At 42.7% G+C, this 27,471-nt stretch overlaps 1 protein-coding gene across 2 annotated transcripts in view; it reads left to right on the plus strand.

The window, feature by feature from the left end:
• LOC106582506 (receptor-type tyrosine-protein phosphatase-like N) overlaps positions 1-27,471 on the plus strand; it is a 94,958-nt gene that overhangs the window by 44,794 nt on the left and 22,693 nt on the right. For both annotated transcript variants that reach the window (XM_045704906.1, XM_045704907.1), the window contains exons 4-12: positions 2,021-2,117; positions 2,370-2,595; positions 2,707-3,073; positions 6,928-7,059; positions 7,488-7,522; positions 7,656-7,954; positions 8,803-8,889; positions 10,232-10,311; positions 12,381-12,445. In XM_045704906.1, coding sequence (XP_045560862.1) covers positions 2,021-2,117; positions 2,370-2,595; positions 2,707-3,073; positions 6,928-7,059; positions 7,488-7,522; positions 7,656-7,954; positions 8,803-8,889; positions 10,232-10,311; positions 12,381-12,445 — 1,388 coding nt within the window. The remainder of the gene's footprint in view (positions 1-2,020; positions 2,118-2,369; positions 2,596-2,706; positions 3,074-6,927; positions 7,060-7,487; positions 7,523-7,655; positions 7,955-8,802; positions 8,890-10,231; positions 10,312-12,380; positions 12,446-27,471) is intronic.

Below are 27,471 nucleotides of genomic sequence, written 5' to 3' on the forward strand. Positions count from 1 at the left end.
TTAACACACTGCAGGGGGAGTCAACACACTAACACACTGCAGGGTGAGTCAACACACTAACACACTGCAGGGTGAGTCAACACACTAACACACTGCAGGGTGAGTCAACACCATTACACACTGCAGGGTGAGTCAACAGATTAACACACTGCAGGGTGAGTCAACAGATTAACACACTGCAGGGTGAGTCAACAGATTAACACACTGCAGGGTGAGTCAACACACTAACACACTGCAGGGTGAGTCAACACACTAACACACACACACCCCTCTCTTTGTTTTGTACACTGCTGCTACTCACTGTTTTTTATCTATTCATGTTCACTTCACTCCTACCTCCATTTACAAATTACCTCAACTAACCTGTACCCCCGCACATTGACTCGTTATTGGTATCCCTGTATATAACCTCTCTAGTTTATTGTGTTACTTTTTATTATTTTTTACTTTAGTTTATTTGGTAAATGTTTTCTTAACTTTTTCTTGAACTGCACTGTTGGTTAAGGGCTTGTAAGTTAGCATTTCATGGTAAGGTCAACACTTGTTGTATTTGGCGCACGTGACAAATACAATTTGATTTGATTTGAAGAATCTCAAGTGTAAAATATATTTTGATTTGTTTAACACTTTATTTGGTTTCTTCATGATTACATATGTGTTATTTCATAGTTTTGATGTCTTCACTATTAGTCTTCAATGTAGTAAATAGTAAAAAATAAAGAAAAGCCCTTGAATGAGTAGGTGTTCTAAAACGTTTGACCGATAGAGTATGTGTTATGGCTTTTCAACCATATTGTTGATTCAGAGCTATCTATCTAATAGAACTCATAGGGTTTTCTTTAATGGAAGCTTCTCTAATGTCAAACATGTAAAGTGTGGTGAACCGCAGGGCAGCTCTCTAGGCCCTTTACTCTTTTCTATTTTTACCAATGACCTGCCACTGGCATTAAACAAAACATATGTGTCCATGTATGCTGATGATTCAACCATATACGCATCAGCAACCACAGCTAATGAAGTCACTGAAACCCTTAACAAAGAGTTACAGTCTGTTTTGGAATGGGTGGCCAGTAATAAACTGGTCATGAACACCTCTAAAACTAAGAGCATTGTATTTGGTACAAATCACTCCCTAAGTTCTACACCTCAGCTGAATCTGGTAATGAATGGTGTGGCTGTTGCACAAGTTGAGGAGACTAAATTAATTGGCGTTACCTTAAATTGTAAACTGTCGTGGTCAAAACATATAGATTCAGTGATTGTAAAGATGGGGAGAGGTCTGTCCGTAATAAAGAGATGCTCTGCTTTTTTGACACTACACTCCAAAAAGCATGTCCTGGGGGTCTAGTTTTGTCTAATCTTGATTATTGTCCAGTCGTGTGGTCGAGTGCTGCAAGGAAAGACCTAGTGCAGTTGCAGCTGGCCCAGAACAGAGCGGCACGTTTTGCTCTTCATTGTAATCAGATGGCTGATATAAATACTATGCATACCAGTCTCTCTTGGCTAAGAGTTTAGGAGAGACTGACTGCATCACTTATTTTTTTATAAGAAACAATGTGTTGAAAATCCCACATTTTTGAATAGTCAACTTACACACAGCTCTGATATACACACTTACCCCACCAGACATTCCTACAGGGGTCTTTCACAGTCCCCAGGCGCAGAACAAATTCAAGAAAGCGTACAGAATTATATGGAGCCATTATTGCATGGAACTCCGTTCCGTCTCATATTGCTGAAATAAACAGCAAACCTGGTTTTAAAAAACAGATAAAGCAACACCTCACGACACAACGCCTCTCTCCTATCCGACCTAGATAGTTGGTGTGTATGTAGTGATATTTAGACTACGTGCATGTAGTTCTGTCCTTGATCTGTTCTTGTCTATTAATGTTCTGTATTATGTCATGTGTCATGTTTTGGTGTGGACCACGGGAAGAGTAATGGGGATCCTAATAAAATACCAACATTTAATGGACATCATTATAAAATATAAATGGTCTGTGTGTTTGATGTGTAGGTCTGTCCTGGCAAGATGACATCACCCAGTACATTGTTACCAAAGAGCTGAGCAGAGTTCCTCACACCCCGAGACCCTCCAAGATCGCTTCCTCACAGTAAGGATCATTACACATTTACAGGATCTAACAGAGGAGTTAGTCAAGTACAGGCCTTTTCCTCGTATCTATCCAACATCTTATCGTGCCTCTGTGTAGTATATTGTAGCATATTCACAAAATGGGTCGATGTTTATTGTTCCTGTCAAATAAACCTAATTGAAAGAAAGCAAGTAAGTAGAGTAGAAATGCAATATTATGCTTAGAACTCCCCGAAATATACAAAATCATCTTCCTTGTCCTTCCTCTCAGACCCAAGCAGAGCTCCTCCAATCAGCGAGGATACCCCAGCAGCTCCTCCAATCAGGGAGGATACCCCAGCAGCTCCTCCAATCAGGGAGGATACCCCAGCAGCTCCTCCAATCAGGGAGGATATCCCAGTCAGGCTGACAGCCACCAGGACTACATGATAGTAGACCATCCCCAGTTCCCCCTCCGTATGCAGACCTCTCCCATGGACCCCTATACTTATCAACAGGTACTGTAAGCGATGCACATTAACACGTACACACACACACACACACACACAATAGAACATGTGTCCTCATCCGTAAACCACGTGTGTTTTCTCTCTCTCTGTGTTTTACAGCACAGATACCAGGAAGATGTAGAGCGCTCCCTCCACCAGGGAGGTAGAGTCTACCCAGGGCCCCGCCCCTCCTCTAGATCCCAACAGGCCAAACAGAGAGAGAGAGACCGTCAGCTGCTGCAGGACTTCATCTCCCTCTATCTGTCCTCTTCCCCTGCACAGCCGTCGTTCCGCCACAGGGGGGCAGCAGCACTTCCGGCCCCACCCTACTACGAGGACCTGGAACTGCCTCTGGACTATGTGGAAGACTACAGTCTGACAGAGCAGGATACGGCCAGGCAACAGCAGCAACAGAAGAAGATACAGTTACAACAGCAGCAACAGAAGAAGGTTCCTCAGGACTACAGCTCTCTGGCTGGGCTGGATGGTAAGATAGTAGAACTGCTCTAGTACCTTAAGTAGAAGTGTTAATTAACTAATTTAATGAATTCATATTCAAATCAACTAGGTTCAGTAGCAGGGTGTGTGTAAATTCACTGGGGAAGCCAAGCCAGTGAATTTTGTTTTGCCATATTACAACCTATATGTGATAGTGATAATTGCGTTGTATTCTCTATAATCTGTTAGTTCATATGCCTTGACACTGTGATATATAGGCCTAAATTCAACCACACGTTTGTTTCATCACAAAACCGGAGAGGAACCTCTGTCCAGTGAAGTCCACTAAACATATTGCATGTAACAAACAGTTAAATGACCCTAAACCTAACCTAAGCAAGTTAATGTTTCCCACATTTTCGAACGACTAAACAACTATTGATTTAGAACCACAGAGAGTTACCGCAAGTCAATAAGAAAACAGGAGCTGCCTCCACTATTCCAGCACCATTTCAACTTTAACATTTCAACATCATCAAATCATCTCTGCTTAGTCTAATACAGTGACAACTAAAAGATACCAAAAACTATTTAGCCCAATCAACGTAAGCTAAATATGATGTGGATGTCCATGGTACTGATTTGTGTGTGTGTGTGTGTGTGTGTACAAGTAGAAAAAACATATTGACTCACCCTACTTGTAGAGAAACACCAATGCCATCATCCTCCTCTCGTTCATGTTGTCTAAACGGTCGATGACTCGGTCATACCGTACACGTTTTTATTTGTTGTTGTCCTAGGCTACCTGGATAAAATGTCTGCTCGCTAGCCTAACTTCCATTCATGGGCAACAATGAGCCAGCTAGTTAACATTAGCATACTACATCTAGCTACATATTGAATGTAACAAGCGTCGTTGTAGGGGGACCAAAACACTGCGGGTATATTGATCATCTTATTATTTATTGAAGGAAAAACACTTAAACAAAACAAACGACGAAAACAGTCCAATAAGGTTCACAGACTATACTGGAAACAACCACCCACAAACACAAGAGAAAACTAACCCACTTAAATATGGCCTCCAATTAGAGACAACGACAACCAGCTGCCTCTAATTGGAGGTCATTACCAAAACCCCAACATAGAAATAGAACACTAGATAAACACATAGAAATAGAAAATGAGAACATAAACCAAAAACCCCGAAACACACAAAACAAACACCCCCTGCCACGCCCTGACCAAACTACAATAACAAATAACCCCTTATACTGGTCAGGACGTGACATTGAACTTCCATCCTCACAGGTCAGGGGCACAACAATGTATGAATTTATGGTTGGATTTGCCATTGTAATCATTGGCCAGTATGGATGATTTAGTAAAACCTCAAGTCCAAATCCCAATCTCCATCCATGGCTAATTTAGGAAAGGGATGATTTTAGCTAGCTAGCTACAAGATGCAACAGTTCAAGTTTTTTTCTGTAAATTACGTTCTGCTTTTGATGTGATGTGATTGGTGTGAAGCCAAATCCAAAATGGCTTCCCCTTGACACTTTTGTGGTGCGCCAGGACCATTCACAGCTGAGTTCACTCAGTTTAGCTCAACGCTGATTGGCTATTATTTTATTTATTTTTTATCAAGGGAGGCCAAATGCTCGCTGACTTCCCTTGCGTTCAATGGCACGGGCGGCAACAATGTCATACTCTTTTTGACCAGACAGCATCAGATAGATGGGCTACAGGTAGAGAGACAGAGGGGCGCTGTTTCGCTCACTAGGATGATTGTTCCTGTGAGATACATTATTGTTATTCTGTTTCACGGTACAATGGTCCATTTTTTGGAGGGAAGCCTGTCCTCCCCTGGCATCCATGACTGCCTCCACCAATAGCAATGCCATTCAAATTCCATCCACCATTGTACCATGCAGTCTGGTGAAGTAAGTGGATCTCTCTTTGTTATCAGAACACTCTAATAGGTCCAGGATACAGATCAAGCATGTGACACTGTGCACTGAAGATTCTACACTGAGCATTGCTTGTAATCCAGGACTAGAATAAATCTTTGTCCCTGGAAACTTGTCCTATGTCTGTGTGTGTGTTAGCTAACACTGACATCTTCTGGCCATGCTATCTCTTCTGACTAACCTGGCCATGCTATCTCTTCTGACTAACCTGGCCATGCTATCTCTTCTGAATAACCTGGCCATGCTATCTCTTCTGACTAACCTGGCCGTGCTATCTCTTCTGAATAACCTGGCCGTGCTATCTCTTCTGAACAACCTGGCCGTGCTATCTCTTCTGAATAACCTGGCCGTGCTATCTCTTCTGACTAACCTGGTCATGCTATCTCTTCTGAATAACCTGGCCGTGCTATCTCTTCTGACTAACCTGGTCATGCTATCTCTTCTGAATAACCTGGCCGTGCTATCTCTTCTGACTAGCCTGGCCGTGCTATCTCTTCTGAATAACCTGGCCATGCTATCTCTTCTGACTAACCTGGCCGTGCTATCTCTTCTGACTAACCTGGCCGTGCTATCTCTTCTGAACAACCTGACCGTGCTATCTCTTCTGAACAACCTGACCGTGCTATCTCTTCTGACTAGCCTGGCCGTGCTATCTCTTCTGACTAACCTGGTCGTGCTATCTCTTCTGACTAACCTGGCCTGCTTCTCTTCTGCACTGACCGTGCTATCTCTTCTGACTAGCCTGGCCGTGCTATCTCTTCTGACTAACCTGGCCGTGCTATCTCTTCTGACTAACCTGGCCGTGCTATCTCTTCTGACTAACCTGGCCGTGCTATCTCTTCTGACAAACCTGGCCGTGCTATCTCTTCTGACTAACCTGGCCGTGCTATCTCTTCTGATTAACCTGGCCATGCTATCTCTTCTGACTAACCTGGTCATGCTATCTATTCTGACTAACCTGGCCGTGCTATCTCTTCTGACTAACCTGGCCATGCTATCTCTTCTGACTAGCCTGGCCGTGCTATCTCTTCTGATTAACCTGGCCATGCTATCTCTTCTGACTAACCTGGTCATGCTCTCTATTCTGACTAACCTGGCCGTGCTATCTCTTCTGACTAACCTGGCCATGCTATCTCTTCTGACTAACCTGGCCGTGCTATCTCTTCTGAACAACCTGACCGTGCTATCTCTTCTGACCAACCTGGCCGTGCTATCTCTTCTGACTAGCCTGGCCGTGCTATCTCTTCTGACTAACCTGGCCGTGCTATCTCTTCTGACTAACCTGGCCGTGCTATCTCTTCTGACTAACCTGACCATGCTATCTCTTCTGAACAACCTGACCGTGCTATCTCTTCTGACTAACCTGGCCGTGCTATCTCTTCTGATTAACCTGGCCGTGCTATCTCTTCTGACTAACCTGGCCATGCTATCTCTTCTGACTAACCTGGCCGTGCTATCTCTTCTGAACAACCTGACCGTGCTATCTCTTCTGACTAACCTGGCCGTGCTATCTCTTCTGACTAACCTGACCATGCTATCTCTTCTGAACAACCTGACCGTGCTATCTCTTCTGACTAGCCTGGCCGTGCTATCTCTTCTGACTAACCTGGCCATGCTATCTCTTCTGACTAGCCTGGCCATGCTATCTCTTCTGACTAACCTGGCCATGCTATCTCTTCTGACTAACCTGGCCATGCTATCTCTTCTGACTAACCTGGCCGTGCTATCTCTTCTGACTAACCTGGCCGTGCTATCTCTTCTGACTAACCTGGCCGTGCTATCTCTTCTGACTAACCTGGCCGTGCTATCTCTTCTGACTAACCTGGCCGTGCTATCTCTTCTGACTAACCTGGCCGTGCTATCTCTTCTGACTAACCTGGTGCTGACAGTCTATTGAGACTAACCTGTCATTTCTGTGTGTCTGTGTGTGTAGAGTCTATCCTACAGCGTATGGTGGAGACCCTGGAGATGTACGGTGTTGATCCTAGAGACCTGACCCCCCAGCAGCTCTACAGACTGGCTGTGGTGCTACAACTGATGAAGGCAGAGGACCAGGAGAACGCAGGTACTACAGACCTGTCTGTCTGTCTGTCTGTCTGTCTGTCTGTCTGTCTGTCTGTCTGTCTGTCTGTCTGTCTGTCTGTCTGTCTGTCTGTCTGTCTGTCTGTCTAACCGTGGTGCTACAGCTGATGCAGGCTGAGAACCATTGTTCTGATCTGACTCACAACTGTTCTGGCTCGGATATTCTCTTCTCAAATTAGTATTTTCCTGCCTTGTTGGACCATCCTGTTCTCATGAGCGGTCAGGACGGTGGATCAGTCCTTTTCAGCACAGTTCCAAAAACTATGGTGGATGCCTAACAAGGCCAGCTCGGTACATCTGTCTGCACACAGAAGGACGCGTAGTCATTCAATATCAATGAATAATGAATGAATTACACATTAGTCATTTCCTGTAAGTCATTGTAATGCTCTCTGTATTTTCTTTTTTCAGATCCATTTACCAATGATCCGATCACACCGAAGGAGGTATGTTCAGATAGTGCAGAAATACAGTACTAAGTGGTATTGCATGACATTTATAATATGATGTATATATTAGAATGCTGCTATCATGGTCATTGTCCTGTCTCTTGGTGTCTCTGGGTTTTCCTCTACACAGAAACAGCAGATGCTTAAAAGCAGTGACACCGTGTCCAACAAGGGAGAGAATGCTCCCGTCCCTGTCCCCTCTCCCTCCTTTACCTCGGTAGCTGATGTGGCCCCTACCCTGGCCCCTGCTGCCACTAGTCCCACCCTCAAAGCACCTATAGGGGGCAGTGTGACGGCCAAGGGTCCCTCTGTCTCTGTGGAGGATGTGAAAGGAAAGGTGAAAAGCTCCAGTGTCCCAGCAGGGCTACCAGCTGCTGAGAGGGGAACAGCCGCCAGGGAGGAGTATGGATACATCGTCACCAACCAGAGGTCGGTTCTGGTAACTTACTGTGTGGATCTCTTATACACACACTAAAGTTAGGATTCAGACCGTAGTCCCTAATACTGGCTGTAAAGTTAGGATTTATACCTTAGTCCTTCATGCTGTCTGTAAAGCTAGGATTCGTACCTTAGTCCCTAATACTGGCTGTAAAGTTAGGATTTTAACCTTAGTCCTTCATGCTGTCTGTAAAGCTAGGATTCGTACCGTAGTCCCTAATACTGGCTGTAAAGTTAGGATTTGAACCTTAGTCCTTCATGCTGTCTGTAAAGCTAGGATTTGTACCTTAGTCCCTAATACTGGCTGTAAAGTTTGGATTTGAACCTTAGTCCTTCATGCTGTCTGTAAAGCTAGGATTCGTACCTTAGTCCTTGATACTGGCTGTAAAGTTAGGATTTTAACCTTAGTCCTTCATGCTGTCTGTAAAGCTAGGATTCGTACCGTGTCCCTAATACTGGCTGTAAAGTTAGGATTTGAACCTTAGTCCTTCATGCTGTCTGTAAAGCTAGGATTTGTACCTTAGTCCCTAATACTGGCTGTAAAGTTTGGATTTGAACCTTAGTCCTTCATGCTGTCTGTAAAGCTAGGACTCGTACCTTAGTCCTTAATACTGGCTGTAAAGTTAGGATTCGTACCTTAGTCCCTAATACTGATACTTGGCTTTTTTTTTTACACATCTAAATGATACTGCATAAGTCAATTATATCATTAGCTCTGCAGTGCAGGATGTTTTAATATTATAATGTTGAGTCTAGACTCTAAGGGCATATGTTTGTTGATGAATGTAATGTCTTAATTGCACGTTGTCGTTGTTGATGTTGTCGTTGTCGTTCTCCAGTCCTCTCAGTCTGTATGATGGGGTGAAACTACTGGAACTACTGGCAGAGAGAATTCACCTGACTACCAGCAGCTTCATCAACATCAGGTACTGTACTGTCACCGGTCACAGGTACTGTACTGTGTGTGTATGTGTCTTTATTTTCATTTGATTTATTTCACCTTTATTTAACCAGGTAGGCTAGTTGAGAATAAGTTCTCATTTACAATTGCGACCTGGCCAATATAAAACAAAGCAGTGCGACACAAACAACAACACAGAGTTACACATGGAATAAACAAGCGTTCAGTCAATAACACAATAGAAAAAAAGAAAGTATATATACAGTGTGTGCAAATGGCGTGAGGAGGTAAGGCAATAAATAGGCCATAGTAGTGAAGTAATTACAATTTAGCAGATTAACACTGGAGTGATAGATGAGCAGATGGTGATGTGCAAGGAGAAATACTGGTGTGCAAAAGAGCAGAAAAGTAAATAAAAACAATATGGGGATGAGGTAGGTAGATTGGATGGGCTATTTACAGATGGGCTATGTACAGCTGCAGTGATCGGTTAGCTGCTCAGATAGCTGATGTTTAAAGTTAGTGAGGGAAATATAAGTCTCCAGCTTCAGTGATTTTTTTCAATTCGTTCCAGTCATTGGCAGCAGAGAACTGGAAGGAAAGGCGGCCAAAGTAGGTGTTGGCTTTGGAGATGACCAGTGAGATATACCTGCTGGAGCGCGTGCTACGGGTGGGTGTTGTTATCGTGACCAGTGAGCTGAGATAAGGCAGAGCTTTACCTAGCATAGACTTATAGATGACCTGGAGCCAGTGGGTCTGGCGACGAATATGTAGCGAGGGCCAGCCGACTAGAGCATACATGTCGCAGTGGTGGGTGGTATGAGGGGCTTTGGTGACAAAACGGATGGCACTGTGATAGACTGCATCCAGTTTGCTGAGTAGAGTGTTGGAGGCTATTTTGTAAATGAAATCGCCGAAGTCGAGGATCGGTAGGATAGTCAGTTTTACGAGGGTATGTTTGGCGGCGTGAGTGAAGGAGACTTTGTTGCGAAATAGGAAGCCGATTCTAGATTTAATTTTCGATTGGAGATGTTTAATATGAGTCTGGAAGGAGAGTTTACAGTCTAGCCAGACACCTAGATATTTGTAGTTGTCCACATATTCTAAGTCAGAACCGTCCAGAGTAGTGATGCTAGTCAGGCGGGCAGGTGCGGGCAGCATCGGTTGAAAAGCATGCATTTGGTTTTACTTGCGTTTAAGAGCAGTTAAAGGCCACGGAAGGAGAGTTGTATGGCGTTGAAGCTTGTTTGGAGGTTAGTTAACACAGTGTCCAAAGAAGGGCCAGATGTATACATCTGCCTGTATGACTGTGTGTGGCAGTATATAAGTCAATAATAACTGTTTCCCTATTTGTTATGTTGCTCCAGTGTTGTGGGTCCAGCCCTTACGTTCAGGATCAGACAGAACCCTCAGAATATGAGTGCAGAGGACGTGGCTGAGAAGGCTGGTGAGAAAGAACCTCTCTGTCTGTCTGTCTGTCTGTCTGTCTGTCTGTCTGTCTGTCTGTCTGTCTGTCTGTCTGTCTGTCTGTCTGTCTGTCTGTCTGTCTGTCTGTCTGTCTGTCTGTCTGTCTGTCTGTCTGTCTGTCTGTCTGTCTGTCTGTCTGTCTGTCTGTCTGTCTGTCTGTCTGTTTTCCCCCCCTCTCGCTCACAGAGGGAGACAGAAAGACAGAAGATAATGAAACTGGATCTGCGATGCATTCTTTTGTTTTTTTTGTCCCAAACTGCACCCTATTCCATATATAGTGCACTACTTTTCCCCTGGGTCCGTATGGCTCTGTCATTTGTATTGCAGCCTCTATCAGCAGCCAGACTGCTCTCTGACATTCTGGGCTCTGGTCATTTTCTAATCCCTACATTTCATGCAATACTAAAATTCTAATTTAACTCAACCATTTTTTTTACATTTCCATTTATATATATATATATATATATATATACAGTTGAAGTCGGAATTTTACATACACTTAGGTTGGAGTCATTAAAATTCGTTTTTCAAACACAATTCACTGTATCACAATTCCAGTGGGTCAGAACTTCACATACACTAAGTTGACTGTGCGTTTAAACAGCTTGGAAAATTCCAGGAAATTATGTCTTGGCTTTAGAAGCTTCTGATAGGCTTATAGACATCATTTTAGTCAATTGGAGGTGTACCTGTGGATGTATTTCACGGCTTACCTTCAAACTCAGTGCCTCTTTGCTTGACATCATGGGAAAATCAAAGGAAATCAGCCAAGACCTCAGAAAAGAAATTGTAGAACTCCACAAGTCTGGTTCATCCTTTGGAGCAATTTCCAAATGCCTGAAGGTACCACGTTCATCTGTACAAACAATAGTACGCAAGTATAAACACCATGGGACCACGCAGCCGTCATACTGCTCAGGAAGGAGACGCGTTCTGTCTCCTAGAGATGAACGTACTTTGGTGTGAAAAGTGCAAATCAATCCCAGAACAACAGCAAAGGACCTTGTGAAGATGCTGGAGGAAACAGGTACAAAAGTATCTATATCCACAGTAAAACGAGTCCTATATTGACATAACCTGAATGGCCGCTCAGCAAGGAAGAAGCCACTGCTCCAATACCGCCATAAAAAAGCCAGACTACGGTTTGCAACTGCACATCGGGACAAAGATCTTACTTTTTAGAGGAATGTCCTCTGGTGTGATGAAACAAAAATCAAACTGTTTGGCCATAATGACCATTGTTATGTTTGGAGGAAAAAGGGGGAGGCTTGCAAGCCGAAGAACACCATCCCAAACGTGAAGCACGGCGGTGGCAGCATCATGTTGTGGGGGTGATTTGCTGCAGGAGGGACTGGTGCACTTCACAAAATAGATGGCATCATGAGGTATGAAAATTGTGTGGATATATTATAGCAACATCTCAAGACATCAGCCAGGAAGTTAAAGCTTGGTTGCAAATGGGTCTTCCAAATGGACAATGACCCCAAGCATACTGCCAAAGTTGTGGCAAAATGGCTTAAGGACAACAATGTCAAGGTATTGGAGTGGCCATCACAAAGCCCTGACCTCAATCCCATAGAAAAAGCGTGTGCGAGCAGGGAGGCCTACAAACCTGACTCAGTTACACCAGCTCTGTCAGGAGGAATGGGCCATAATTCACCCAACTTATTGTGGGAAGCTTGTGGAAGGCTACCCGGAACGTTTGACCCAAGTTAAACAATTTATAGGCAATGCTACCAAATACTAATTGAGTGTATGTAAACTTCTGACCCACTGGGAATGTGATGAAAGAAATAAAAGCTGAAATAAATCATTCTCTCTACTGTTATTCTGGCATTTCACATTCTTAAAATAAAGTGGTGATCCTAACTGACCTAAGACAGGGAATTTACATACACAGTTGAAGTCGAAAGTTTACACCTTAGCCAAATACTTTTAAACACAGTTTTTCACAATTCCTGACATTTAATCCTAGTAAAAAAATCCCTGTCTTAGGTCAATATATTCATGAATGATAACTGTTGGCTCTGTTTGTTGTGGTTTTGTCAGTGTCTGAGAAGACCTTTCTGGAGTCTGAGACAGGACTGAAGATCCTGCAGACTGGTGTGGGAGAGGTATAGTATAACTGTACAAACACACACTCTCTGTATCTCTCTGTCTCTCTCTCTGTCTCTCTCTGTCTGTTGTACACTGAGGATATTGTTGCAGAATCTCAATTTGGTTTTTTTCCCATTTTGTGAATTCTTGGATGGTGAACGGACCCCAGACCTCACAACCATAAAGGGCAATGGGTTCTAAAACTGATTCAAATATTTTTTGCCAGATCCTAATTGTTATGTCGAATTTTATGTTCCTTTTGATGGCCCTTCGTGCCTTGTCTCTCAGATCGTTCACAGCTTTGTGGAAGTTACCTGTGGCTCTGATGTTTAGGCCGAGGTATGTATAGTTTTTTGTGTGCTCTAGGTGTCTAGATGGAAGAACCAGATTATCAGCAAACAGTAGACATTTGACTTCAGATTCTAGTAAGGTGAGGCCGGGTGCTGTAGACTGTTCTAGTGCCCTCGACAATTTGATGATATATATGTTGAAGAGGGTGGGGCTTAAGCTGCTTCCCTGTCTCACCACCCGGCACGGTGGGAAGAAATGTTTGTGTTTTTTGCCAATTTTAAACGCACACGTTTTGTTTGTCTACATGGATTGTATAATGTTGTATGTTTTTCCCCCAACACCACTTTTCATCAATTTGTATAGCAGACCAATGGTGTAAAGTACTAAACCTCTCTTGGGTAGGGGCAGTATTTTGACTTCCGGATGAAAAGCATGCCCAAAGTAAACTGCCTGTTACTCAGGCCCAGAAGCTAGGATATGCATATAATTGGTAGAAAACACACTAAAGTTTCTAAAACTGTTAAAATTATGTCTGTGAATATAACAGAACTGATATGGCAGGCGAAACCCCGAGGACAAACCATCCCCCCCAAAAATAAATTCAGCCTACCTCTATTTTCAATGGCTATCACTTTAATTATAAGGCCAAGTCCTCCCAGATTGCAGTTCATAGGGCTTCCACTAGATGTCAACAGTCTTTAGAAAGAGTTTCAGGCTGGTTTCTGGAAAAATGAGCAAGAAATTGTAGTTTTTCTAGGTGGCTTCCATTTTGGCTGTAGTGTATCCAAGCGAGTGGAAGAGAGCATGCTCTTTGGTACTTTTCTCTGGTAAAGACAATAACGGTTCTCCGTCTTAAATTTTATTGTTTATGTATGTATTAGGGTACCTAAGGTTTGATTATAAACGCTGTTTGACTTGTTTGGAAAAGATTATTAGTAACGTTTGGGATTCATTTTGATGGAGGGAAACTGGGTGGATTATTGACTAAAGCGCGCCAGCTAAACTGAGTTTTTATGGATATAAAGAAGGAGATTATCGAACAAAAGGACCATTTGTAATGTAACTGGGACCTTTTGGAGGGCCGACAGAAGAAGATCATCAAAGGTATGGCATTTTTTATTTAGCTATTTCTGACTTTCGTGTCGCACCTGCCTGGTTGAAATATGTTTTTCATGTGTTTGTATGCGTGGTGCTGTCCTCAGATAATCACATGGTTTGCTTTTGCCATAAAGCCTTATTGAAATCTGACACCGCGGCTGGATTAACAAGAAGTTAAGCTTTATTTTAATGTATTACACTTGTGATTTTATGAAAGTTAAATATTTATAATACTGTAGTTTGAATTTCACACTCTGCGATTTCACCGGATGTTGGCCAGGTGGGACGATAGCGTCCCACCTGCCCATAAGAAGTTTTTAAGTAAAAATACTTTAAAGTATTACTTAAGTAGTTTTTTGGGTTGTCTCTACTTTACTTTACTAATTTTGACAACTTTTACTTTTACTTCACTACACCCCTAAAGAAAATAATATACTTTTTACGCCATTCATTTTCACTGACACCCAAAAGTAGTCGTTACATTTTGAAAGCTTAGCAGGACAGGAAAATGGTCCAATTCACACACTTGTCAACAGAACATCCCTGGTCATCCCTACTGCCTCTGATCTGCCAGACTCACTAAACACATGCTTAATTTGTAAATGATGTCTGGGTGTTGGAGTGTGACCCTGGCTATCCGTAAATAAAATAAAAACAAGAAAATGATGCTGCACATAAGGAATGTGAAATTATTTATACTTTTAACTTTTGATACTTAAGTATATTTAAAACCACATACTTTTAGACTTTTACTCAAGTAGGATTTTACTGGGTGACTTTCTCTTTTACTTGAGTCATTTTCTATTAAGGTATCTTTACTTTTACTCAAGTATGACAATTGGGTACTTTTTCCACCACTGTAGCAGACCCTCATGCCAAATTGAGTCCACAGCTTTTTTTAAATCAACAAAGCATGAGAAGACTTTGCCTTTGTTTTGGTTTGTTTGTCAATTAGGGTGTGAAGGGTGAATGTGTTTTACGGAAATTTTCCACTTTTGTGGATTGGGGTGATCATATCTTGGTACCAAATATTGGGGATCTGAGGATGATGTTAAACAGTTTTAGTATAGCCAATTGGAATTTTTTTGACTGTATATTTTATCATTTCATTGAGAATAACATCAACACTACAGGCCTTTTTAGGTTGGAGGGTTTTTATTTTGTCCTGTAGTTCATTCAATGTAATTGGAGAATCCAGTGGGTTCTGGGAGTCTTTAACAGTTGATTCTAAGATTTGTAATTGATCAGCTTACAGATCACTGCACCTGTACATAGCCTATCTATAATTTAGCCCAAACAACTACCTCTTCCCCTACTGTATTTATTTATTTGTTTATTTTGCTCCTTTGCACCCCATTATTTATATTTCTACTTTGCACTTTCTTCCACTGCAAATCTACCATTCCAGTGTTTTACTTGCTATATTGTATTTACTTTGCCACCATGGCCTATTTATTGCCTTTACCTCCCTTATACCTCTTGGGGCTAGGTGGGACGCTAGCGTGCCACCCGTGGTGCACTCCATCAACAGCAGGTGCATTTCAAGAGCGGCAAATTTGAATCCAAATAAATGTCAAAATTCAAATTTTTCAAAAATACAACTATGTTACACCATTTGAAAGATAAACATCTCCTTAATCTAACCACGTTTTACGATTTCAAAAAGGTTTTACGGCGAAAGCATAAATTTAGAGTATGTTAGGACAGTACATTTACAAGAGTTGTGTGTAATGTTTTGTCAAGTCAAAGACAGGGTCACCAAAACCATAAAACCAGCTAAAATGATACACTAACCTTTTACAATCTCCATCAGATGACACTCCTAGGACATTATGTTAGACAATGCATGCATTTTTAGTTCTATCAAGTTCATATTTATATACAAAAACAGCGTTTTACTATGGCATTGATGTTGAGGAAATCGTTTCCCTCCAATAACCGGCAGTCAAGTCAGCGTCACAAATTAAATAATTAAAATTAGAAAACATTGGTAAAATATTATATTGTCATTTAAAGAATTATAGATTTACATCTTTTGAACGCAATCAACTTGCCAGATTTAAAAATAACCTTACTGGGAAATCACACTTTGCAATAATCTGAGCACTGTGCCCAGAAAAATACGCGTTGCGATACAGACTAGACGTCATGTTGGGGAGATCTAAAATCGAAAATACTATGTAAATAATCCATTACCTTTGATTCTCTTCATCAGATGTCACTTCCAGGTATCACAGGTCCATAACGAATGTAGTTTTGTTCAAAAAAGCTCATCATTTATGTCCAAAAATCTCCGTCTCGTTAGCACATGATGTAAGCCAGCCGGACTTCTCGTCATGAACGAGGGGAAAAAATATATTTCCGTTCGTTCAAACATGTCAAACGTTGTATAGCATAAATCATTAGGGCCTTTTTAACCAGAACATGAATAATATTCAAGGTGGACGAATGCATAGTCTTTTATAACGTATTGGAACGAGGGTACCCAACATGAAGTAGCGCGCCAGGTGTCTAATGGGACATCACCGTTCCATGGCTCTTGTTCGGTCAGATCTCCCTCCAGAAGACTCAAAACACTTTGTAAAGGCTGGTGACATCTAGTGGAAGCAATAGGAAGTGCCAAAATATTCCTAAACCCCTGTGTTTTTCAATGGGATAGGTTTAAAGTCAATACAACACATCAGGTATCCACTTCCTGTCAGAAAATGTCTCAGGGTTTTGCCTGCCAAATGAGTTCTGTTATACTCACAGACACCATTCAAACAGTTTTGGAAACTTTAGAGTGTTTTCTATCCATATATAATAAGTATATGCATATTCTAGTTACTGGGTAGGATTAGTAACCAGATTAAATCGGGTACATTTTTTTTATCCAGACGTGCAAATGCTGCCCCCTAGACCCAACAGGTTAACTCACCTCATTTGCTCACATTGTATACATACTTGTTTTTCTACTGTATTATTGACTGTATGTTTGTTTTACTCCATGTGTAACTCTGTGTTGTTGTCATAGTTGTGTTTAGGGGGGCATATGGGGGTGGGAATGCTGCCAGCTCCAGGTAAGTGTTTGTCCCCCTGTGTGCTGAGGATGTCAGGTTCTTGTCCGGTTCTGGCATTTAGGACCATCACAGTAGGTGTGAGCAGAGCATGTTGAGCATCGGATACATACCTCGTAGGTCGCAGGATGGGGCTTGGGCCTGTTTCTCTGCTCACAGCCTGGGCATATGTCTCTCTCTCTCTCTGTCTCTCTCCCTCTGTCTCTCTCCCACTGTCTCTCTCCCTCTCTCTCTCTCTCCCTCTCTCTCTCTCTCTCATCTCTCTCAAAATATATGGAGACCTGGCTGTCTCTGTCTCAATAAGAATGTGCAAAGCTGTCATCAAGGCAAAGGGTGGCTACTTTGAATAATCTCAAATATAACATATATTTCGATTTTTTTAACACTTTTTTGGTTACTACATGATTCCATATGTGTTATTTCATAGTTTTCATGTCTTCACTATTATTCTACAATGTAGAAAATAGTAAAAATATAAAGCAAAACCCTTGAATGAGTAGGTGTGTCCAAACTTTTGACTGGTACTGTATACTTCATATATTATATATACTGCTCAAAAAAATAAAGGGAACACTAAAATAACACATCCTAGATCTGAATGAATGAAATAATCTTATTAAATACTTTTTTCTTTACATAGTTGAATGTGCTGACAACAAAATCACACAAAAATAATCAATGGAAATCCAATTTATCAACCCATGGAGGTCTGGATTTGGAGTCACACTCAAAATTAAAATGGAAAACCACACTACAGGCTGATCCAACTTTGATGTAATGTCCTTAAAACAAGCCAAAATGAGGCTCAGTAGTGTGTGTGGCCTCCACGTGCCTGTATGACCTCCCTACAATGCCTGGGCATGCTCCTGATGAGGTGGAGGATGGTCTCCTGAGGGATCTCCTCCCAGACCTGGACTAAAGCATCCGCCAACTCCTGGACAGTCTGTGGTGCAACGTGGCATTGGTGGATGGAGCGAGACATGATGTCCCAGATGTGCTCAATTGGATTCAGGTCTGGGGAACGGGCGGACCAGTCCATAGCATCAATGCCTTCCTCTTGCAGGAACTGCTGACACACTCCAGCCACATGAGGTCTAGCATTGTCTTGCATTAGGAGGAACCCAGGACCAACCGCACCAGCATATGGTCTCACAAGGGGTCTGAGGATCTCATCTCGGTACCTAATGGCAGTCAGGCTACCTCTAGCATGCACATGGAGGGCTGTGCGGCCCCCCAAAGAAATGCCACCCCACACCATGACTGACCCACCGCCAAACCAGTCATGCTGGAGGATGTTGCAGGCAGCAGAACGTTCTCCACGGCGTCTCCAGACTCTGTCACGTCTGTCACATGTGCTCAGTGTGAACCTGCTTTATCTGTGAAGAGCACAGGGCGCCAGTGGCGAATTTTCCAATCTTGGTGTTCTCTGGCAAATGCCAAACGTTCTGCACGGTGTTGGGCTGTAAGCACAACCCACACCTGTGGACGTCGGGCCCTCATACTACCCTCATGGAGTCTGTTTCTGACCGTTTGAGCAGACACATGCACATTTGTGGCCTGCTGGAGGTCATTTTGCAGGGCTCTGGCAGTGCTCCTCCTTGCACAAAGGCGGAGGTAGCGGTCCTGCTGCTGGGTTGTTGCCCTCCTACGGCCTCCTCCACGTCTCCTGATGTACTGGCCTGTCTCCTGGTAGCGCCTCCATGCTCTGGACACTACGCTGACAGACACAGCAAACCTTCTTGCCACAGCTCGCATTGATGTGCCATCCTGGATGAGCTGCACTACCTGAGCCACTTGTGTGGGTTGTAGACTTCGTCTCATGCTACCACTAGAGTGAAAGCACCGCCAGCATTCAAAAGTGACCAAAACATCAGCTAGGAAGCATAAGAACTGAGAAGTGGTTTGTGGTCCCCACCTGCAGAACCACTCCTTTATTGGGGGTGTCTTGCTAATTGCCTATAATTTCCACCTGTTGTCTATTCCATTTGCACAACAGCATGTGAAATTTATTGTCAATCAGTGTTGCTTCCAAAGTGGGCAGTTTGGTTTCACAGAAGTGTGATTGACTTGTAGTTACATTGTGTTGTTTAAGTGTTCCCTTTATTTTTTTGAGCAGTGTATATACTTCTGTTCACTCTTTGCATCGCTTTTTGCTCTGCTCTGCTCTATTCTACTCTGTTCTGCTCTGTTCTGCTCTATTCTACTCTGTTCTGCTCTGTTCTATTCTACTCTGCTCAACTCTACTCTGTTCTACTTTATTCTTGTCTACTCTGCTCTACTATATTCTGCTCTGGTCTGCTCTGCTCTAGTCTGTTCTGTTCTGCTCTACTCTGCTCTGCTCTGTTCTACTCTGTTCTGCTCTACTCTGCTCTGTTCTACTCTGTTCTGCTCTACTCTACTTGGCTCTACTCTGTTCTGCTCTACTCTACTTGGCTCTACTCTGTTCTGCTCTACTCTGTTCTACTCTGTTCTGCTCTGTTCTACTCTGTTCTGCTCTGTTCTATTCTGTTCTGCTCTGTTCTACTCATTTCTGTTCTACTCTGTTCTACTCTACTCTACTTTGCTCTACTCTGTTCTACTTTATTCTTGTCTACTCTATTCTGCTCTGGTCTGTTCTGCTCTGTTCTACTTTATTCTACTCTACTCTGCTCTGTTGTACTTTATTCTACTCTACTCTGCTCTACTCTATTCTGCTCTGCTCTGGTCTGCTCTGTTCTACTCTACTCTGTTCTGCTCTACTCTGCTCTGCTCTGTTCTACTCTGTTCTGCTCTACTCTGCTCTGCTCTGTTCTACTCTCTACTTTGCTCTACTCTGTTCTACTTTGCTCTACTCTGTTCTACTTTGTTCTACTCTGTTCTGCTCTGTTCTACTCTACTCTGTTCTACTCTGTTCTACTCTACTCTGTTCAGCTCTGTTCTACTCTACTCTGTTCTGCTCTGTTCTACTCTGTTCTACTCATTTCTGTTCTACTCTGTTCTACTCTACTTTGCTCTACTCTGTTCTACTTTATTCTTGTCTACTCTATTCTGCTCTGGTCTGTTCTGCTCTGTTCTACTTTATTCTACTCTGCTCTGCTCTGTTGTACTTTATTCTACTCTACTCTGTTCTACTCTGTTCTGCTCTGTTCTACTCTGTTCTGCTCTACTCTGCTCTGCTCTGCTCTGTTCTACTCTACTCTACTTTGCTCTACTCTGTTCTACTTTGCTCTACTCTGTTCTACTCTGTTCTGCTCTGTTCTGCTCTGTTCTACTCTACTCTGTTCTACTCTGTTCTGCTCTGTTCTACTCTACTCTGTTCTACTCTGTTCAGCTCTGTTCTACTCTGTTCTACTCTACTCTACTCTGTTCTACTCTGTTCTGCTCTGTTCGACTCTGTTCAACTCTATTCTGTTCTGCTCTGTTCTATTCTGTTCTGCTCTGTTCTACTCTACTCTGCTCTGTTCTACTCTACTCTGCTCTACTCTACTCTGCTCTGCTCTGCTCTGCTCTGCTCTACTCTACTCTGCTCTGCTCTGCTCTGCATCTCTCCCACATACTACTTATTCTTGCTGGGCCAACAAACCAGACCCTTCCACACCTCCTCTCCCCCACCTCCGTTACTCTCCCTTATCCAACAGCAACATGTGGCGCTGTTGCTAGGGCAACACCTTTTGAAGTGACAAGTGGCGTACGGCGGTTGAATGGAGTTTGAGGGAGAGAGCTATGAGGCCTTATATTGGACCCTAGGAGAGAGCTATGAGGCCTTGCATTGGAGCCTAGGAGAGAGCTATGAGGCCTTGCATTGGAGCCTAGGAGAGAGCTATGAGGCCTAACATTGAAGCCTAGGAGAGAGCTATGAGGCCTTGCATTGAAGCCTGGGAGAGAGCTATGAGGCCTAACATTGAAGCCTAGGAGAGAGCTATGAGGCCTTGCATTGGAGCCTAGGAGAGAGCTATGAGGCCTTGCATTGGAGCCTAGGAGAGAGCTATGAGGCCTAACATTGAAGCCTAGGAGAGAGCTATGAGGCCTTGCATTGAAGCCTGGGAGAGAGCTATGAGGCCTTGCATTGAAGCCTAGGAGAGAGCTATGAGGCCTTGCATTGAAGCCTGGGAGAGAGCTATGAGGCCTTGCATTGGAGCCTAGGAGAGAGCTATGAGGCCTTGCATTGGAGCCTAGGAGAGAGCTATGAGGCCTAACATTGAAACCTAGGAGAGAGCTATGAGGCCTTGCATTGAAGCCTGGGAGAGAGCTATGAGGCCTTGCATTGAAGCCTGGGAGAGAGCTATGAGGCCTTGCATTGGAGCCTAGGAGAGAGCTATGAGGCCTTGCATTGGAGCCTAGGAGAGAGCTATGAGGCCTAACATTGAAGCCTAGGAGAGAGCTATGAGGCCTTGCATTGAAGCCTGGGAGAGAGCTATGAGGCCTTGCATTGAAGCCTAGGAGAGAGCTATGAGGCCTTGCATTAAAGCCTAGGAGAGAGCTATGAGGCCTAACATTGAAGCCTGGGAGAGAGCTATGAGGCCTAACATTGAAGCCTAGGAGAGAGCTATGAGGCCTTGCATTGAAGCCTGGGAGAGAGCTATGAGGCCTAACATTGAAGCCTAGGAGAGAGCTATGAGGCCTTGCATTGAAGCCTGGGAGAGAGCATTTTTCTTCGTTCCATTCCCTTTCTCTTTTCGTTTAACTACCTTGCCCTCCTCTTTCCTTGTGTGTCGGTCCACCCTACTTGATACACATTTCTGTAATCCTTTGCTGAAATCCCAAACCCTCCTTTCCAAGAGGCTATTTCCAGGATTATTAGTGGTATCAGGACTTGTCGGGTCACACATCAGGAGTGGAAGAAGGAGAGCTCATCTAATGTTTTACGCTTCACATCATCCTCATTTGATGAAGGAGCGGTTGATCCTGGAGGGATGGAGCGGTTGATCCTGGAGGGATGGAGCGGTTGATCCTGGAGGGATGGAGCGGTTGATCCTGGAGGGATGGAGCGGTTGATCCTGGAGAGATGGAGCGGTTGATCCTGGAGGGATGGAGCGGTTGATCCTGGAGGGATGGAGCGGTTGATCCTGGAGAGATGGAGCGGTTGATCCTGGAGAGATGGAGCGGTTGATCCCGGAGAGATGGAGCGGTTGATCCCGGAGAGATGGAGCGGTTGATTCCGGAGGGATGGAGCGGTTGATCCCGGAGGGATGGAGCGGTTGATCCCGGAGCGATGGAGCGGTTGATCCCGGAGGGATGGAGCGGTTGATCCCGGAGAGATGGAGCGGTTGATCCCGGAGGGATGGAGCGGTTGATCCCGGAGGGATGGAGCGGTTGATCCCGGAGAGATGGAGCGGTTGATCCCGGAGGGATGGAGCGGTTGATCCCGGAGGGATGGAGCGGTTGATCCCGGAGGGATGGAGCGGTTGATCCCGGAGAGATGGAGCGGTTCATCCCGGAGAGATGGAGCGGTTGATCCCGGAGGGATGGAGCGGTTGATCCCGGAGGGATGGAGCGGTTGTTCCCGGAGGGATGGAGCGGTTGATCCCGGAGGGATGGAGCGGTTGATCCCGGAGGGATGGAGCGGTTGATCCCGGAGGGATGGAGCGGTTGTTCCCGGAGGGATGGAGCGGTTGTTCCCGGAGGGATGGAGCGGTTGATCCCGGAGGGATGGAGCGGTTGATCCCGGAGGGATGGAGCGGTTGTTCCCGGAGGGATGGAGCGGTTGATCCCGGAGAGATGGAGCGGTTGATCCCGGAGGGATGGAGCGGTTGATCCCGGAGGGATGGAGCGGTTGATCCCGGAGGGATGGAGCGGTTGATCCCGGAGGGATGGAGCGGTTGATCCCGGAGGGATGGAGCGGTTGATCCCGGAGGGATGGAGCGGTTGATCCTAATTGTATAACTCACAAATAAGCTTTATTTATCGTTGTTGGTATAGTAGGAAAAGTCCACTTTCCAGTTAATAATGTGTAATGCTATTGTATAACTCAGAAATAGGCTTTATGTTAGAAGATACAAGCGCAGCTTCCTACTATTGTTAAATAATTTTTGTAAAAAGAGACATTTTGGTCCTCGTTGCCTGTATCTTCAGGACAGGAGGCAGAAACATCACATTATCAGCATACAAAATAAATGAATAAAAGCAATGTAGGCTGCCATGAAGAGAGGATTGCCTAATATTAATACAATAATAGTAAACACCAATAACATGGCCTAATATTAATACAATAATAGTAAATACTAATAACATGGCCTAATATTAATACAATAATAGTAAATACCAATAACATGGCCTAATATTAATACAATAATAGTAAATACTAATAACATGGCCTAATATTAATACAATAATAGTAAATACCAATAACATGGCCTAATATTAATACAATAATAGTAAATACTAATAACATGGCCTAATATTAATACAATAATAGTAAATACTAATAACATGGCCTAATATTAATAAAGTAATAGTAAATACTAATAACGATGGCCTAATATTAATACAATAATAGTAAATACCAATAACATGGCCTAATATTAATACAATAATAGTAAATACCAATAACATGGCCTAATATTAATACAATAATAGTAAATACTAATAACATGGCCTAATATTAATACAATAATAGTAAATACTAATAACATGGCCTAATATTAATACAATAATAGTAAATACTAATAACATGGCCTAATATTAATACAATAATAGTAAATACTAATAACATGGCCTAATATTAATACAATAATAGTAAATACCAATAACATGGCCTAATATTAATACAATAATAGTAAACACCAATAACATGGCCTAATATTAATACAATAATAGTAAATACTAATAACATGGCCTAATATTAATACAATAATAGTAAATACTAATAACATGGCCTAATATTAATACAATAATAGTAAATACTAATAACATGGCCTAATATTAATACAATAATAGTAAATACTAATAACATGGCCTAATATTAATACAATAATAGTAAATACTAATAACATGGCCTAATATTAATACAATAATAGTAAATACCAATAACATGGCCTAATATTAATACAATAATAGTAAACACCAATAACATGGCCTAATATTAATACAATAATAGTAAATACTAATAACATGGCCTAATATTAATACAATAATAGTAAATACTAATAACATGGCCTAATATTATTACAATAATGTTTAATACTAATTAATATGGCCTAATATGTTTAGTACTTAATTAATCTGTAATGTCAAATGATTTAATGATGTTTAATATTGTTTAATACTGTTTAATATTGTTTAATACTGATTAATACTGATTAATGATGTTTAATATTGTTTAATATTGTTTAATATTGTTTAATACTGTTTAATGATGTTTAATACTGTTTAATGATGTTTAATACTGATTAATACTGTTTAATGATGTTTAATGCTGTTTAATACCGTTTAATGATGTTTAATACTGTTTAATGATGTTTAATACTGTTTAATACTGAAGCCTTGTGGTTAGAGCGTTGGACTAGTAACCCGAAAGGTTGCAAGATCGAATCCCCGAGCTGACAAGGTAAAAATCTGTCGTTCTGCCCCTGAACAAGGCAGTTAACCTACTGTTCCTAGGCCGTCATTGTAAATAAGAATTTGTTCTTAACTGACTTGCCTAGTCAAATAAAGGTAAAATAAATAAATACTGTTTAATGATGTTTAATACAATGTTAATTCTAACATTTTTATTTGTCTATTATGGTGGTTGGCTTTAGAAATAACAAAATTGCCGTGACATTTTCAGATGTCCTTAAATGCACTGAAGATCACCTAATGGCAGATTGATCAGGAAACACCACCAATAAATATAATAATATTGTCTTCACATTTATTATGTTCATACTTTACAGTACGAGCTAGGCAGAAGTCAATCAAAAGACAGTAATAAAGACCGCTGGAGATGGTGTTTAGAAACAACAGTATCTCTACCCGATGATCCGCAGTCCTTTTAGTCGTTAAACAGTCCGTCTGTACTGCGAGTGCTCTGTGTTATCTCCCTCAGCTAGTGGTGACAGGTGGGGGGTTACTGTGGTGACAGGTGGGGGGTTGCTGTGGTGACAGGTGGGGGGTTGCTGTGGTGACAGGTGGGGGGTTACTGTGGTGACAGGTGGGGGGTTACTGTGGTGACAGGTGGGGGGTTGCTGTGGTGACAGGTGGGGGGTTACTGTGGTGACAGGTGGGGGGTTACTGTGGTGTCAGGTGGGTGGTTACTGTGGTGACAGGTGGGTGGTTACTGTGGTGACAGGTGGGTGGTTACTGTGGTGACAGGTGGGTGGTTGCTGTGGTGACAGGGTCAGTGCAGCCCTGTGATTGAAGAGGCGATGATGTAATGTGCTACTGGCCCTGCGTCTAACAGCTAATCATTCTTCACCATTTGGTCACTTTTACTTTCTAAAAATCTATTGATTATAATCAATTGTTTTATTGTGTGTTTACTGGGGTAAGACATGTTATACTGCTGTGTTACTGACTGGGTTTACTGGGGTAAGACATGTTATACTGCTGTGTTACTGACTGGGTTTACTGGGGTAAGACATGTTATACTGACTGGGTTTACTGGGGTAAGACATGTTATACTGCTGTGTTACTGACTGGGTTAACTGGGGTAAGACATGTTATACTGCTGTGTTACTGACTTGGTTAACAAGGGTAAGACATGTTATACTGCTATGTTACTGACTGGGTTTACTGGGGTAAGACATGTTATACTGACTGGGTTTACTGGGGTAAGACATGTTATACTGCTGTGTTACTGACTGGGTTTACTGGGGTAAGACATGTTATACTGACTGGGTTTACTGGGGTAAGACATGTTATACTGCTGTGTTACTGACTGGGTTAACTGGGGTAAGAAATCAAATGTTTAAAAAAGTAATTTGTTCCTTATATTCAATTGCTAACTCTTATGTCCCTACCACTCAGAACCTTATCCCATCTCTCCATTGCCTCTACAACTCCTAATTCCTACTTCGTCTCCTAACACCCCAGAATCTTGGCCTCCTAACATCCTCGACCCCTTACCCCTCCACACCCCCTCACTCCCTCTCCTCACCCCTCATCCCTCCCTGTACCCCAGCTAGACTCCATGTTTATCAGGCTGCTCCAGTCTGGCCGTAGGGGGAATTTGTCCTCTTGTCCACAACCAGCTCGTTTTCCCTGCCCTGGGACGGCAGTTAGTCTAGTGGTTAGAGCGTTGGACTAGTAACCGAAAAGTTGCTAGATCAAATCCCTGAGCTGACAAGGTAAAAATCTGTCGTTCTGCCTCTGAACAAGGCAGTTAACCTACTGTTCTTAGGCCGTCATTGTAAATAAGATTTTATGAGGAGCCCCAGTCTGAACCCCCTTCCCCCGTCCCCGCTGTCTCATAGTTCACTCAAACACTGCCCCCCTCCCCGGGAACATTCCAAGGAGAGAGAGAGAGAAAGGAGGAGAGGCAAGGGCTGAGATGGAGAGAGTGAGAGAGAGTCTCAGAGGAAGATAGGAGAAATGAGTGGAGACTGGAGAGGGAAAGCATTTAGTTGAATGTCCAGGGGGTGTAGGTTGGAGCACTAGAGTGTCACCTCTCTTCTCCCCATGATGACCACTCATTACACCGAGCATTTCTCTGTTGCCATGACAGCACCTGGCTCTGTCCTCCCCCACTGAGGATCTCAGACGTCATGGCAACATCAACAGACAGTGGGGGGGCTCTCTTTTCATCATTCTCTCCCACTTCATTTTACATTTTTACAGCCCCCTTTATTGTATCTCTATACCTCTCTCTCAATTCAATGGGCTTTATTTATTTAAAAACATTTTTTTACCTTTATTAAACTGGGCAAGCCAGTTAAGAACAAATTCTTATTTACAATGACGGCCTACCAGGGAACAGTGGGTTAAACTGCCTTGTTCATATGCAGAACGACAGATTTTTACCTTGTCAGCTCGGGGATTCAATCCAGTAACCTTTCGGATACAAGTCCAAAGCTCTAAGCACACGGCTACCTGCCGCCCCAAATGTTATACTATATGTTAACGTTACCAAAGCAAGTGAAATAGACAATAAACAAAAGTGAAATAAGCAATCAAAAAATGAACAGTAACATTACTCACAAAAGTTCCAAAAGAATAAAGACATTTCAAATGTCATTTACAAAAGGGAAAATAAATAAACATAAATATGGGTTGTATTTACAATGGTGTTTGTTCTTCACTGGTTGACCTTTTCTTGTATCAACAGGTCACACATCTTGCTGCTGTGATGGCACACTGTGGTATTTCACCCAATAGATATGGGAGTTTATCAAAATTGGATTTGTACCGGTACCCCCCTGTATATAGTCTCGCTATTGTTATTTTTCTGCTGCTCTTTAATTACTTGTTACTTTTATCTCTTATTCTTATTCGTATTTTTTTTTAAACTGCATTGTTGGTTAGGGCCTCGTAAGTAAGCATTTCACTGTAAGGTCTACACCTGTTGTATTTGACGCATGTGACTAATAAAATTGGATTTGATTTGAATAAACTACAGGACAAAATACAAAGCCTCCAACCCCAAAAGGCCTGTGGTGTTGATGGTATCCTCAATGAAATGATCAAATATACAAACCACAAAA

Source organism: Salmo salar, chromosome ssa21 (genome assembly GCF_905237065.1).
Source record: "Salmo salar chromosome ssa21, Ssal_v3.1, whole genome shotgun sequence".
NCBI lineage: Eukaryota > Metazoa > Chordata > Actinopteri > Salmoniformes > Salmonidae > Salmo > Salmo salar.